A 14,840-nucleotide genomic window follows, 5' to 3' on the forward strand; every position below is an offset into this window, starting at 1 on the left:
GTAATACAGTGAAATATTTTATACCCATTTATAAAAGACGTGATTGATTCATGTGCAAAGACTTTTCTCGTCTTCAACACGTGTCTCTGCTGGAATTGCCTATACACGTACAGACATGGGACCTAAATCTGTTTGTTTTCTTTGTAAAAGACTGTTGAACTGTATTCATTTTTTTTCTTGTAACATTCTCACGTTTCGTACGCACAACACCAAAGTTTCACTGACAATCTGTAGCCGTAGAGGGCGTAGAAGTCGCTGAGCAGAGAGCTGACTGCAGGTAATGCTACCTGAATGATCGACCACTTTACTATGCGAATCTTTTTTCCCATTGGCTATCACACACGCGCCATGGGTGCCGCCATTTTGCAAACGCCGATCATTTGTGTGTGGGAAAACGTGCATGTCTGCGATGTCCTCGGAGCAACAGAACGGCATTACAATGGAAAATGAACCCAAAGTGAGTGTTTTCGGAACGCTGATTTTCCTCTGAACCTCTTCCATGATGCTCACGTGAGATATGTTTTGTGGATGAGTGGCACATTACGATAGATTGGATGCAAATGTTACACTGAGTGTCTACTTGATTGCTTCATGCTTGCTTGTTGGCTGGAGTTGCCGCCGTAGGCCGTAGCGTTGTGTGATTTGTGACCGCGACGTGCGCGACCGGACTTCTTCCGAATCGGTGCGTGCTGCATGCGCATGCTGCTGTGTGTGGAGTGCGTGTTGTTACCGGTAGTAATTGGGTCAATTCACTGAATTACAGAAAGTCTAGTTGAATTTCCGTGCATTATATTTAACGTTAGATGTGCTTGACTTAAATTAGTGGCATTTGTCTACTGACTGTATCGCAACCAAGCGCGCTAAAACACTTTTTATTTGTTTGTTTGTTTGTTTGTGTGTGTGGGGGGGGGGGGTGGAGGGGGCACATGTGACACTTTGTTACACTAACGTTACAGTCTAATATGGTACAGACAGTGTGAGATTCTTGGCGAAGCGAGCGAGCGAGCGGGGGAAGATGAGTTTATAGTTGATACCCCCCTCCCCCCATGATAGTTGATACCGTTGCATGGCGCACACGGTGTGCCCCCCCCCTTAATTTTGTTTTCCTTTCTTAAAATAGAATAGATAGAAAATAAAATTTAAATACTAGACCATCTAACACTTTTAGGTCTATGAAAAATATGATTGCAAGAGGGTAACGGCAGGGGGCTCCTTGTACATATCGTCACAGTTCGCGTTCGGGCTGGTCGCAGTTAGCGAGAGGGCTTAACGTTAGTTTGGTAATACTCAGAGTCCACCGTCAGACCAGGCAAGGGGGGCATTTCATGAAGCATTTTGTCCGACAAAGTTGTCGGACAAATTTGCTCTCAGCCAATCAGATGCAAGGATTTCACTAGCTTGTAACAGTTTGTCAAAAAAAATCTGACAAAATGCTTCATGGAATGCCCCCGGTGAAAGATCAGTCTGTATAGTGTATTATTGTCAGGAATATGTTCCATGGCTGTGTGGAGACAATGTCTGGGTCTACGGAATCCCTCTCCAATACAGACTATAAAATAAAGGCTCTCATGCCCGATACTGTAGGAGCTGGGGGATGCATACCCATGGAAACCAATGCAATTGGCGCGTGAACGGGTGCATTCGTCAGTGATCAGTTTACGATCTGTTTAGTATTGCAGCGCATTATTAGCGTGCTGACGAGCCGGTAGCTGTGTCTTTCCCATGAAAATTCCATCCAAATCTTTGATATTTCAAATAGTTTCGCGAGAGCCAAGATTCGCGAAATTAAAATGCATGCGAAACTTCTTGTATACACTATATATGCTTTCAAAATGTTAGAGGCAACTTGCAAAAATTTCATGCGGGGATGCCGCGAAAATATTGTGTTTTACAATAGGTAAAAAATTGCAGTAAAACCCCTTTGAACAGACAGATTTTTCTGTCTAGCCTAGGTGATACTGTGAGTAATAGAGGGACAGTTATGAAGCAGGCAAAACAAAATGGGTAAGAATCTCACAATCACATTTACATGTTACAGCTGTAAATACACTGTACATAGTACATTCCCTTTTATTTGATTGCATGACATATCTGTTTTTTTTTTATTCACTAACCAGGAAGAGAAAATGGACACAAATACTGCTGATGAAGTAGCAGCGGAGAACAAGGTGGATGAGGCGGATGGGGCAGAACCGAAAGAAGAGGAGGAGGAAGAAGAGGAGGAGTCCGATGAGGAAGAACTACCATGTAAGTCATCTTCTGGACTCCAGCTTACAGAGAGTCTAACTAATTGATGCATAAAAAGATGAGGAAAACTCCATGGTTCCCACATAAAGGGCAGTTTTCACCAGATATACCCCAGCTACCACGTACATGTATGTACAATGTATGTGGATTCAGTGAATGTGGTAATGCCAGTTAAACACATCAGAAAAATTTATGGAAAATCAAACAATTGCTTAAAAAATTCAACAAGTTCAAACTTTTGATAAAAAGGCTACATCATTATTATCAATTCATATTGTGTTGGTACTGAAATGGTATCAAGAAAATTATAGAGCAGTTTTACCCTCAGACAACCCCCCTTAAAGAACGAATAAACAAACAAAAAATGAAAGCAACCTCAGAAGACTCTATGATATATATATATAATTCTGTGCAGTAGTGCACTGAAACTCTACTTTTATGTTCACTGGACAATTTCTTGGAGCTGCAGTTTTAGTGATGCTCTCTGGTGCTATATTAGTCTCATTTTAAACTTCTTAAGTCCGGTGGAAGAAAATACATCTTAAAGCGAAACACGCATACATAAACCTAGAGAAGGAAAGAATTCAAATTTAATTGGGAGAGTTGGAGTCCCTGTGTTTGGTGTCAAGCCATAACTACAAAAGTCTTGCTCTCTCCTAATCTTTCTTGTTTTTGTTTTTGTTTTCTCTTTCTCTCCCCGTTCTTCCTCTCTGTGCAGTGGGATCCGTGGAGGCGCCGGTTCAGATTATGACTGGAAAGAGAGATCGCAAGAAGGTGGAGCGCCTTGTCGTCATGGACACGCCAAAAACACCCGAGAAAAAGTTTGAAGTTCCGACGGGTCGGGGAGTGAAACTTGGAGACATTGAAATGAGTAAGTAAAGGAAGAAGAGAGCACAAACATAATGCAGAGTGAGGTCTTTATGCCTCTGCCCTGTAGGATGCTGCCTATGGAAGCATTATTAAAAACAATTTCATATTGTAAACTGATCATTTTATTTTGCACATTTGATGCATCACGCGTTACCCCTGGGTACCGTAGTACCCCGGGTAACCGTGTTGTGTAGCGCCACCTCACGTCCACTTGAGGACAGCCAGAGAAAAATGCATGCACTGTGTGTGCGTGTACATAGTCATTCCCATGCCACTGCATGTTATACTATGCGTGCATGGAAGCTGCGATACCACTACTTAGCGTGTGCTTTAGTGCCGTGCAGTGCGGTGGCTAGCGCGCGCTAGCTCCAGCACCAAAATAATTTCCTCTTTTTGGCACCCAGGGTACAACCTTTTTAAAAAAATAAATAATTCAACAAAATGGCTAATTTTTGTTTGGTACCCCGGAATACCATTTATGTCATCATTTGGTCAAAGCCAGCAGACAAAGGGAAATGGCTATGTACAATGTAGGCACAATGAGAGCCAAGATTTAGGATGCCAAGATTGGTTTCAGTATTCCTGGTATCAATGAAATTGTTATGGTGAGAATCCAATCAGAAAAAAAAAAGTGAAAAAAAAAAATCTGTTTGGCAGTTCTCAAACTGTTCACCAGATTGTTTCCTGAATGAGGCAAAGTAGGTTATCAGAATATTTAGATTCAGACATGACTCACCAAACCAAATCGTTTGTAGTTGCAGAAAGTGGTCATAGTGACGGTCATTTCCCAGAAGTTTGTTTACACCCTTGATGCAAAAGGTATTACTCAACCTCTTGTGCACAGAGTTAGCAAAAGCAGAATGATTTATGACTAAGATATATTGCACTTTTTGTAATCTACCGCAACAAGGAAATATAACATTTGCAGTTTGTTGACAGATACGGGTAAAACACAATATTTTCGCTGCGTTAAATTTTTGCGAATTTGAGCCAACGGCCTAGTCCGCGGCATGAAACTCTAACATTCAGTGCATATAGTGTAGACAAGAACTTTTGTGTGCATTTTAAGTTCACAAATCTTGGGTCTCGTGAAACTCGCGAAATTAAAAAGCACACGAACATTCCTCATTTGACAGTATTCTGTCATTCATTGTATCATAGTTAAGTGTCAAATATGAAAATAACATTTGTTGTGATTTCTTTACATTTGCAATATACTAGCAGTCACACTTGTGTTCGAGTTATTACATTTTCCAATCAGTGTGCTTAATTCTGATGATATCTTACTGCCTGCTCCATCAAGGCCCAAAAAAATATTTTTCCTTTTTGCCAAGATAGGCCTTCTAGCATGGGCCTCATTCTGATAACGGGCAAGTGCTTTTTCATTTTACTTGCCTAACAGTCAGTGTCAGCTGCCTCTCGTAAGTGGGAAGTGCATTTGTAGCACCCTGTCCATTTAAACTTGCCTGCAGTTACAGTAGTTCAGGAATGATACCTTGTGTGATAGCTAATTACTGGTGATTTGTTTTCTAAATATTTTCGTAGTCGCATACCAGTTGGACAAGTTCAAGGCCCCCGACCTGAAGCCGCTGCACAAGTTCCTTTTTGGCAGGACTGTCAAGGTAAGTCGCCTTCAAACTCTGCCTCAGTTGGCACATCTCTGCCCTACAGTGAGAACTGCAGTTTTACAGTTTGTAGTTGCTATTTCCAAATCATTAGAGATCTTGATCTGATCGGAAATTGATTCATTATAAAGTAAAGAAATGAGAGGGTGTGAGGTGATCTGTCACACTTAGCAATTCAAGTAGCTCAGTAGAGATTATTCAAGAATGAATACCAATTTCTTACCAGAGTAACTCTGAAATGCAATTCACATTTATAATTCATTAGACATTGGATTCAATCCAATTTGTACTTTTGGCTGATTGTTGAAATGTCAGCAGTAATTGACATTACTCTGCCGATTTGAAATATTTTTATTAATCTGTTTCAAGAACTGTTTGAAGGAATAAACATAATGTATTTGATCTTACTATTGCTTAGACTCATACACTCTCTGTATGCCCTGTTCTGTTTCTGTTGAACTGTGTATTGATGATTGCGGTTAATATGATTCCTGGGTATTATTACAAATTTAATGGTATTATTATTGAAAGTTGAAACTTATAAAGGACATTTGGACACTGTAGAAAAAGAAAGTTGAAACTTCTGAAGGACGTTTGGACACTATAGAATAGGATTAAGTGCAAGACGTTAACTGCATTTCTGGCCTCAACTGACGACTTACCATTCTGACAGCAAACAACACTGGGCACATTGGTATTTAGGCTCACTCAAAATTAGCTATGTACATCTTTTAACTGAAAAGTTCCCTCTTCAGAGAGACTCTGTTCTGGTCTTTTTTTTTCAATGTTATTTTAATTCTAATTTTCATTGACACAGATTATTGTGAAACCTTCATTGAAGACCCATTGATCCCTTCTGTAGATGTCAATTTCTTATCGTTTTTCTATCTTGGATGACCACTCTGAAATGCATCAGTCATCTAATCATTTCATAGACTCAAGGTCACCATTCAAAAGGATGGAGAATGCACTGCATTAATACTTTTTGCATGTATTCATGAATACATAAGATAATACGGCTCTGAAATGGCACCTCAGTTGTAGTTCTGCATTACGTGTTCGAAAGTTTGGCCGTGAGATGATGGTTTACCTGAACCTTTCCTTCTCATATATGAAAGTTTAACTCTGAAATGAAATGTAGCGAAAGAATCTGTGTTGCATTCGTTCATTGTAATTATGGGCTTACAAAAACAGGAAAACGGCATGTGTGTGCAGGTTAACCCGTTAAGGACGAGTCCCGAGTATACTCGGGCAGGTGTCTATGGGAAATGTGTGTTGTAGCAAAATCAGTCCGTCCTAAACGGGTTAAAGATTTCACTGCTTGCAAGGGAGTGTGTGCACACCATAGAGAAGGTAGTGAGATGAGAATCATGTGACTTGTCATGTGACTTCCCCTCTGAGAACTTGTTGCATCGTTCACACTCCCCCGCTGCAGGATCTGAGGCAGACGAAAAGGAACTGCAAGGAGTTCAGCGGATTCAACTTTGAGAAGGACGACCCAGAGTACGTGAAGAGGGAGAATCTGCTGGTCAAGTGAGTTCAGTGTACATGTGTCTCGATAGTTTCCATATGTGACCGTGCATCACTAAACCAACGAAAAGTCGCACCCCTTGATTTAATGTGAGGACTCAAAAAAGGTAAAATAGGTCAACCGAGTCAATCTTGAGTTTTTCATATTTTCTGAAAGAGCTATCCTTCTACATTATTCTTTAGTTTAGGATCATAACATGAATGGGAAAGTGTGTTTTCAGCAGTTTTCCTACAGCTCTTTTTTGGGGGGAGAGTAGAATGATCAGATAGGTCTTAGAGGCCCCCTTTCATTTTTTGAAATCCTTTACACTCCCTTCACTTTCAAGTCTAATAACTTTTGAAAGGATTATGCAACTGCTTTGGAAGTTGGTGGTAATCATGGACAGACTGTGTTTATAGAGCATGCTAAATTTCAGCTTGATCTGATAATCCCTTCATTATTGTTGCTACAGTGGTTTACATCCTGTGTTTTGTCTCTTTCGTCGCACAGCTACCACGGCTTGATAAAGATTAAGTGCTTGAATAGACCCTGTACTTCACAGCCTCTTTTCTCAGTTCACACTTTTCCAGAGTGTGTGCTTTCTTTCCAGTATTTCGATAGGTTAGGGAAATCTATTTGAATTGAGTTATACAACATTTTAAAGCCTAGAGTCTGCTCTCTCAGAATCTGCCCTAAACTAAAAGTCCATGTCTGGCGACTTTTTGTTGGTTTTGTGATGCAGGGTCACATATATAGTATTTTGTGAAGTGGTTGCGTTCGTGATTTCACACAATTGTCCATTTCTAATTCTCTCTGGCCTACGTATGGCTTGCAGAGATTCGCTTTTGGACTAAATCAAACTTTCCACCAAGATGACAAAGCATGCCCTTGGGGTCACGTTTTGCTCCAAGGGCTTGTTATTTTTGGTGAACACGCCTTTGTGTTAGGCATTGATGTTTATCATTCCTAATTAATGCATAATGGATGTGGACAGTATAACTTACAAACTGTCTGAGGTATCCCAGTGAAACTTGGCAAATGTTTGTATGAGTGGACAAAGTTGTGCCTATCAACTTTTGGGTGCATATGGTCAAGGTCAAATGTCAAGGTCAAATTTGTGAACTGTCACTGTTACCCCAATATCTATGCTATGCCAGAAAATATTTCCTTGATACTTAGTGTATGTGCGATGTATTACCAATTAAAGATTCTCTAGGGAAAGTTTTGGGCCATAGGGTCAATGGTCAAGTAAAAATTCTAAAATTTCCATACCTCGGAAATGGCTCAACCTCACTTGTTTAGAGACCTACCAACCTAATAATTGTGTGATGTAACGTACTATGTGTGCTGTTTGTACAGTTAATAATGAGTGTGTGTAATTTCGTAAAATAATAATACTCTCCATGCATTATGCTACACAACTTAATCCACTTGAAAAAAAAAGGGGGGGGGGGCAACCTCAACCTCATGGGTTATCCAGTCATTACTGTAATCCAAAATACACAAATGAAGAAAATAATGTATTGAATACAAAATATCACATTGAGAAGGTTGTGCAAATACAGTATCCTAACCACATGAGTATTGAGAATTTCACTGTGTCACAAAAAGTGCGTCAGAATTGCACAAAATATAATCCATCATGTATCCTTTTATATGGATTCAAACCACATTGGATCACTGGGGGCCTGGTGCATAAAATTTTTAACCCGAGAAAACTCGGGTTATTTTTGACAGAGCTTTTTCCTGTGTGAAAGTCAATGGGAGAATCATGCTAACGCGAGTTTTCAGTTGTAACCTGGGTTCTTCTCTGGTAAAAAGTTTGATGCAACAGGCCCAGGGACTGCCCATTTTGGCTTCAATATTTTAATATAGTCGCGAAACAGAATATGGTCGCAGTGAGTTTTAAGATTTTTGTTATCGTCTAACTACATTGTAAGTGTGCAGCTTACAATTGTAGCTACCAACTGCAACTGTGTGTTATTGTACTGAGTGACGACATCAAGTGCTGGAGCCAATGTCGACACTACCCGTATTCCACTGCGGTTCATATTCATGTGAGTGATGTGATATATATTCGAAAATGTATGATTTTGGCACATTGTCATGCAGCTCAGGGAATTTGAAACAGCCACTTGGATACGGAACTGCATTGGCGCCCGAGATGGGGTCATCGGTTGAGTAATCTATCATGTTTTGTTCAACAAGGTTCACCGTGGAGGGGCAGAAGGAGCTCTGTACTATTCTGGACGTTGAGAAGAAGGGTACCAAGGACAAGATGATGGAGAGATTGATGGAGTTCTGCTTAAACCCGCAGCCTTCGGGAAGGAAGCCACCGGAAAAAGGTAGACATTCTAGAGGACTGGATATGCCATTTAATTCTGTTCAGTTATTTAGAGCAAATTCTTAGAATATTCTCATTGTGTTCATGGAATGAGGCATTGCTATTCATAGAGTATTAGAATGAGATAAAGAAATGGCATCGCATCCATTACAGTCATTCAGTCATTTTCATTTGCTGCTTTTGTTTTTTGTTTATTTTGCAAGGGGGAGGGGGTGATCAGGAGTCTAAGTGAGATCTTTGTAACTGCAATCAATGGTACTTATTTAGTTTTAACATGGTGTGCTGTCTTGCACAACTGTAACAGAATTTTGTGCAGGTTGAGTTGAGATGCTGAAAGTCTCTGGAAAATACATAAACCATTACGAAAAATTAAAATTTCTAAGTGACATTTGTACTAGATGTACATTTATATTTGCCTTATCAGATGGCAGTTCCATCCAAATTTTAGAAGCCCAAAATGCAAATCCGAAATGCTTGTCTGCAGATTGTAATTTTTTGATCTGTGGGGGATTCCTGCCAAGACGTTCAAAACCAATGGAAAGTTTACTTTTGCCTCATGTTCTCTCAGGGAAGCGTGGAAGGAAGTCTACCAAGCCCAAGAAGAAGACCAAGAAGCCGTCGTCAGGAGGCCCGGGGAGGAAGAAGAAGAAGGCGACCGCGGCCGGAGGGGACGCCTCGACGGTCAGCGAGGAGGACGAGCTGGACACGACGGCGGAAGACGGCACGGAGGGAGACACCACCGCCGAGAGCTTGGACACGAGTGTGGCAGAAGGAGTAAGGATCTACGTCAATCACTGCCTCTGATGGCATAATGACTGATAATAGGGGGAACAGTGAAAGTTTTATTCTTATAGAACATGTTCACCTTCTTATACAATACATATGGATTAAGTGAATGCAGAAATATTGATAGAACACATCAGTGAAATGAGGAAAATCTGACAATCCGTTTAAAATTTATGAATTTTTGAAGTTCCTGCACAGTCACTGTTGGATGAGAAGACTTCTACGGCTTGTGATGTCACATGTGTAGAACAGTATAATGAAAATATAACGAAAATTGGACATATTCTATCTTTTCTCGCATAATAAAAGAGCACTCAACTTCCCTTTTTCAGAAGTCAGAGAGAATGATATTACCCTTATCATATGTCAGGGACAACTCAAGGAAATGTACACTTAAAAAAAAAAAAGAATGAAATTTTGTAAAATTCTGTAGATATTTTCCTTACATCATTCTAGGCATGTGACATCATACACTGCAGTAGTCTTCTCATCCAGCAGTAGCTTCGCAGATGCTTTAAGAATTCATAACTTTTTAACAGATTGTCCGATTTTCCCCAATCTTTCACTGATGTTTTCTACTAAAATTGCTGCATTCACCCGATCTATATGTATGTGAAGGTGGACTTGTCCTTTAAAATATCTTATTATTCATTTTGGAGCAAGAAATATTTACTCCTATTTATACCAGCCATTTCTGAATTATCTTATCTAGGGAGAATGTTCATAGGGCTCTTGATTCTATAATTTTGTATGTTTTTTTTTTTTTTTGGGGGGGGGGGGGTGAGGGGGTGAGGAGAATTTGAGGCTTTTTTTTTTTTGATTGAGGACTGTGGTAGGCTGGCTCTTGGAGTAAAAGGCTAACAGTTGGTTAGCAGGCTGTAAGTAGAAGCCAGTGTAAAGGTAGATATGTGATGTGTGCTTTGCGAATTAGACTCTGCTTGCAAGTATTGGTATTGCGCACTGTAACAATAAATGTTTTCAAGAAAGGCATACATACCAGCTCGTCATATTCTGCCAATGAGCTCTCAGCTAAAGCCATTTTAGGCAACAACAACAAGAACAACAATATTATTTCAGTTTGTGATCTCCACCTACTGTATGGCTTTGCAGACTCGGAAAGAATGACAAACACTGGGTATCCTTGAAAGTGTAAATACCGCACACATACAATTTGTAACTCATCAATGCCAATTTTTCATTCCTTACCCCTCAGGAGTCGCAACCAAAGAAGACCAAATCAAAATCCACCCCAAAGAAGAAGGAAAAATCAAAGAAGGACACACCCAAGGGCAAGACGAAGACCCCCAAGAAGAAGAAGATGTCCGTCAAGTCGCCCTCCAAACAGGCCAAATCCACCCCCGCCAAGGCCAAGAAGACACCACAGAAGAGAAAAGATGAGTCGAAGACGCCCCAGAAGAGAAAAGTGGATGAGATTGGTGAGTTGTCAAAATGATTCGATTTTTGTTTTTTCAATATCTGTTGTAGAAGTCAGCTTGCAGAGGATCTTCAGGATCCACTGACGAAAGGGGTCTCCCATGAGATTGAATTGAAATATTTGTAACCTTATTCAGTGACAGTTGCTTTATCATTGACGGCTAACTTCTGAAGTCTTCCAATTAAAGTCAGGTCTTAACCCTTCATTTAACTCACCAACTACCAGTAACCACCAGTATGTATTTGCATTTGTGAAATGTTTGTTTTTTATGCCTCCGCCACGAAGTGGTGCCGGAGGCATTATTAAAATTTAGAATTTTGTATGTGTGTGATTTTTTTTTTTTATAACAATGCATATCATTCTTGTATTGCCCTAATCTGCAATATGAACTCCATAGATATTTCTTATCCATGGATCCTTGCTAAAATTATTCAAACTCATGTGACATTTTACGGCTGATTTCAGAAAGCAGATGTTGACATTGTTGGAAACATATCTGGGCTGAAGGATGAATGCAGCTGTGTTAGAAGTATTGCATTTTCTCAGTACACTGTTGCATGTACAGTGTGTGAAAGATTGCTTTGAGTTTCAAATATGGGTTCTGTCCCGCACATATGACCTGTGGGCCTGATAAAGATGGAAGTTCTGTGCTAGTTAACATCTTTGGCATGTCAGGGGATAAAGTCCTTCAAGCTGTGAATCTGTCGGTATAAAGTGTCGTTGATTTTTCTGTTTGTTTGTGTTCTGCAGATGACGGAGACAGTTCAGATGATGAGCCTCTGGTGAAGAAATCCAAGAGCCCCCCTACGGTGAGTATTGTGTGCTTGACAACTTCAGTCAACAGTCAAGAGTCATCTTTTGTTGGAGGAAACTGTCAATATCTAAGACTTTGTAATGTTTTTAGGTCATAGAATCGGGTGATGATCACACAGTGCTCACTTGTCTTATCTTGCAAAGGCTCTGCGGAAATTAGCAAATACTCATCAAATAAAAGCTAAATGAAATATTTTGCAGCGTGTTTGATTGTTGAGCAATCGACAAGATACTGACTGAATCTTTTACCACTGGTTGACAAGCAACCAACTAAAACAAACAGACCAAAACAGAGGAACATCTAAAAGAACAGAAAATCCAGTCCGATGTTGTTATTTTTTGTTTATTTACTTATTTTATTTGTTTTATTTTTATTTATTATTATTTTTTTTTTGTAGATAGAGCAATGAAGAGTGCAGAATATAAACTGTCAGCAAACAAATACAAGATAAAGTCCAGACAATTGCATATATTTTCAGCTTGAGACCAGAGTGGAAGTAACGCTGTCTGAAGTCCTTTCAGTATGCACTGTTCCAATGCTCTTTTGACAAAATATCAAGAAATCAAAACAGATTTCATTTCCGACCGTGAATGCGGCAGCATCTTGCTCTGAATATCCGGTTGTTTCATTTAATTTGTAAAGGACAAAGAGTTGAGGGAAACGATCCAAAGCATCCTGGACGGAGCCAACCTGGAGGAGGTCACCATGAAGATGGTTTGCCGGAGGGTGTACGACTCCTATCCAGACTTCCCCCTGCAACACAAAAAGGACTTCATCAAATCAACTGTTAGAGAGGTACATTAGCTATTGAATACTTGGAATATAAAAATGACCCAAGTCCAAATTTGGCTACCGTCTTTGGAGGCCCTTTACGAAGTCGTACAAAGATAGATAATCAGTCAAATGAATGTTTTACATTTAAATTTGTATAAATAACATTTCACTAACTGAAAAAACTGAAGATATTAGGAAATTATTTCACGATTTCTATTTTTTCTCAATTTTCTGTAATGGACTTGGGTAATTTTTGTATTCAGGTATTCTATTACATAGAACGGGCGGAGAAAATTCTGCATTCTCATTGGTCGAGAGCTGTGTGTTTGATTTTTACTGGCCGCGCACTTCCTCACTGATGATAGCCAGTTGTAAACTTGTTATCGTGCACTTGTAGCAAGAGTTTGTGCACTAAGTAAGCGTTCACACACTCAGTAAGAGACGCCTATTGGCTAGCTTACCATGCATCCAGTAAATTTACTGTACATCAAGTAATTACTGGATGCATGTTTTTCGTCTATGGGAAGCCAAAAGGAAACGCTTCCAATAGATTTGCCACCAAGATGCATGATTAAAATTTGAATCTCTTGTGTCCCCCCTTGAATAAACAGATGATGCACATGTCTTTTTGTGTGTCAGTAGGAACAGTGTGTATGTGGTATCAATGGAATTTAGTCCAAACCAAATCTGTAACAATTGTCTGTGGTAATGTAAACCTTACCCATTAGAGTGGTCATCATCTTTTAGGAGAGACTGTATTTTGATTGGCATTGTAAGAAGTACAAATTTCATGCTGTCTGTCTGCAATACATTTTATGCCTGAAGTATTAATTTACCCTGAGCATTGGCGATTGCAGTGTTCTGCTTGTACAAATAAATACACATGTCAGGCTGTGAATGTAAATTGGGTTCTTTTCTTTTTATTGACTTAGCCGATTATTCAACATATGTAGTTGATTTATGCGTAGTTGAATGTATCATTGACTCGTGCTTACGCTCTGCCTCGTGCTCCTCCTTTCCAGATCATTTCGTGATGACAGATCGGCGCCCTCACGCACTTCGCACCTGAACAGTCCCCCGGTGACTCTGCACTCTGTCCCTCAGATGGAACTGTGACAGTGAACTGTAACACTGGCGTGGAACAGTGGACAGGAAAACATAGCACCCCGGCACTGTTCACACTAATTGCTCTTCTCGGGAATGGATGCCTCGATTGTCTGCTTGATCGGGGAAATCATTTTTGTGCTCTCCCTTCCACTCCTCACTGTGGAACGTTTGTTCTCTGGAAGATCCCACCATGATTTTTTTGCAGACTTTTGAAATTCCATGTGTGTAGATTATTTCTTTGTGTCCTATTTTATCAACTTCCACTCCTCGAAAACTTCTCTCGGTATTGTTGAATTTGACTCTCTGTCCCCCATCCTTACTCTGCTTGTCATTTTTTTTGCTACGTATTGGACTGTGCCAATTCATGCCAAGAGCGAGATAATGTCTCGTTCCTCTCCTTTGGATGCTGTTTCACAAATACAGCATCTCTTTGGGCACTTGTCCTGCTGTTTCAACCTCAGTACAGATCCACCGACCGTGAACCGTGAATTACTGATGTGGGTTTAAATTCGTCTGTGTAATCTGTTTATACTTTTGATTCTGTCTTGTACGTTTTTTTAGGACACCCTATGGCACAATACAGGTGACAGTACCTCCGTTAATCTTTTGAGAGGACGTACAAGAGTTGAATGGTGATCCATGTGATATTTAATCATATCTCCTCTATGATGTCCATTCTTTGTCAGCTGATTTGTGGTACCATCCCCCTCCCATGATGTTGTAAATATGAACAGAGAGTTGTAAAAATAAAACTTGACTGTCTAACACATGCAGGGATTACTGTATATGCCATGTATTTTTGCTAGGTTTTTATTCTCACAAATTTTGAGTGTCAGATGCTGCTCACGATTTAACAACATGCCAAATTACTGAATCTGATCTCGACGTGAATGCAACGTGCATGCGCACCTTTGTTCGTTCAATACTGTACTCAACGATCACAAATTTATCCACTCGCGAAATTGTTGGGTAAGTTACGATTCGCAAAATCGCTAAATATATGGTGTATACAGTATGTGTTTCTAGAACTATTTGAGAGGAGGAGCAATGCGTGAAAAAACCCCCAAACAAACACTAGAAGAGATATTTTTATTATGGTTGTCTTTCTCTATTGTCGTGTTTGTAACAGTCCTTCCGCCTCAAAGATTGCATATAAATATTGTAGAATAGACCAGTGTTGAGAGTTTCTTGTACAACATGATACTTCAAATATAACATATCTATTTGCCCTTGTGCCATCAACTACTCTGACATATTCATCAATTATTACGATGTTGGGTTGAAAAACACTGCCAAGTGACTTATATTGTGACAGGAAATTGTTAGGA

The 14,840-nt window shown here is 39.9% G+C and overlaps 1 protein-coding gene across 1 annotated transcript; it reads left to right on the forward strand.

Moving 5' to 3' along the window:
• The first annotated feature begins 400 nt into the window (after positions 1–400).
• Positions 401–13,844, forward strand: LOC139743568 (protein DEK-like). The gene is made up of 11 exons (XM_071654049.1): positions 401–457; positions 2,118–2,247; positions 2,966–3,118; positions 4,663–4,739; positions 6,178–6,275; positions 8,461–8,597; positions 9,165–9,370; positions 10,596–10,818; positions 11,568–11,626; positions 12,274–12,426; positions 13,428–13,844. Exons 1-11 carry the CDS (start codon positions 401–403, stop codon positions 13,437–13,439), a joined length of 1,305 nt encoding a protein of 434 aa, XP_071510150.1. The 3' UTR covers positions 13,440–13,844.
• Positions 13,845–14,840: the final 996 nt, after the last annotated feature.

This window comes from Diadema antillarum, unplaced genomic scaffold, assembly GCF_040938485.1.
Source record: "Diadema antillarum isolate AM-2024a unplaced genomic scaffold, OU_Dant_1.0 seq00001097_RagTag, whole genome shotgun sequence".
In the NCBI taxonomy this organism is placed as follows: Eukaryota; Metazoa; Echinodermata; class Echinoidea; order Diadematoida; family Diadematidae; genus Diadema; species Diadema antillarum.

Excerpts from the sequence above, each read along its gene's own strand:
- LOC139743568 (XM_071654049.1), top strand. The coding sequence starts at position 401 with ATGTCTGCGATGTCCTCGGAGCAACAGAACGGCATTACAATGGAAAAT. Across the intron at positions 4,740-6,177 it reads TTTTTGGCAGGACTGTCAAG|GATCTGAGGCAGACGAAAAG; the intron begins GTAAGTCGCCTT and ends CCCCCGCTGCAG. Across the intron at positions 9,371-10,595 it reads ACACGAGTGTGGCAGAAGGA|GAGTCGCAACCAAAGAAGAC; the intron begins GTAAGGATCTAC and ends CTTACCCCTCAG.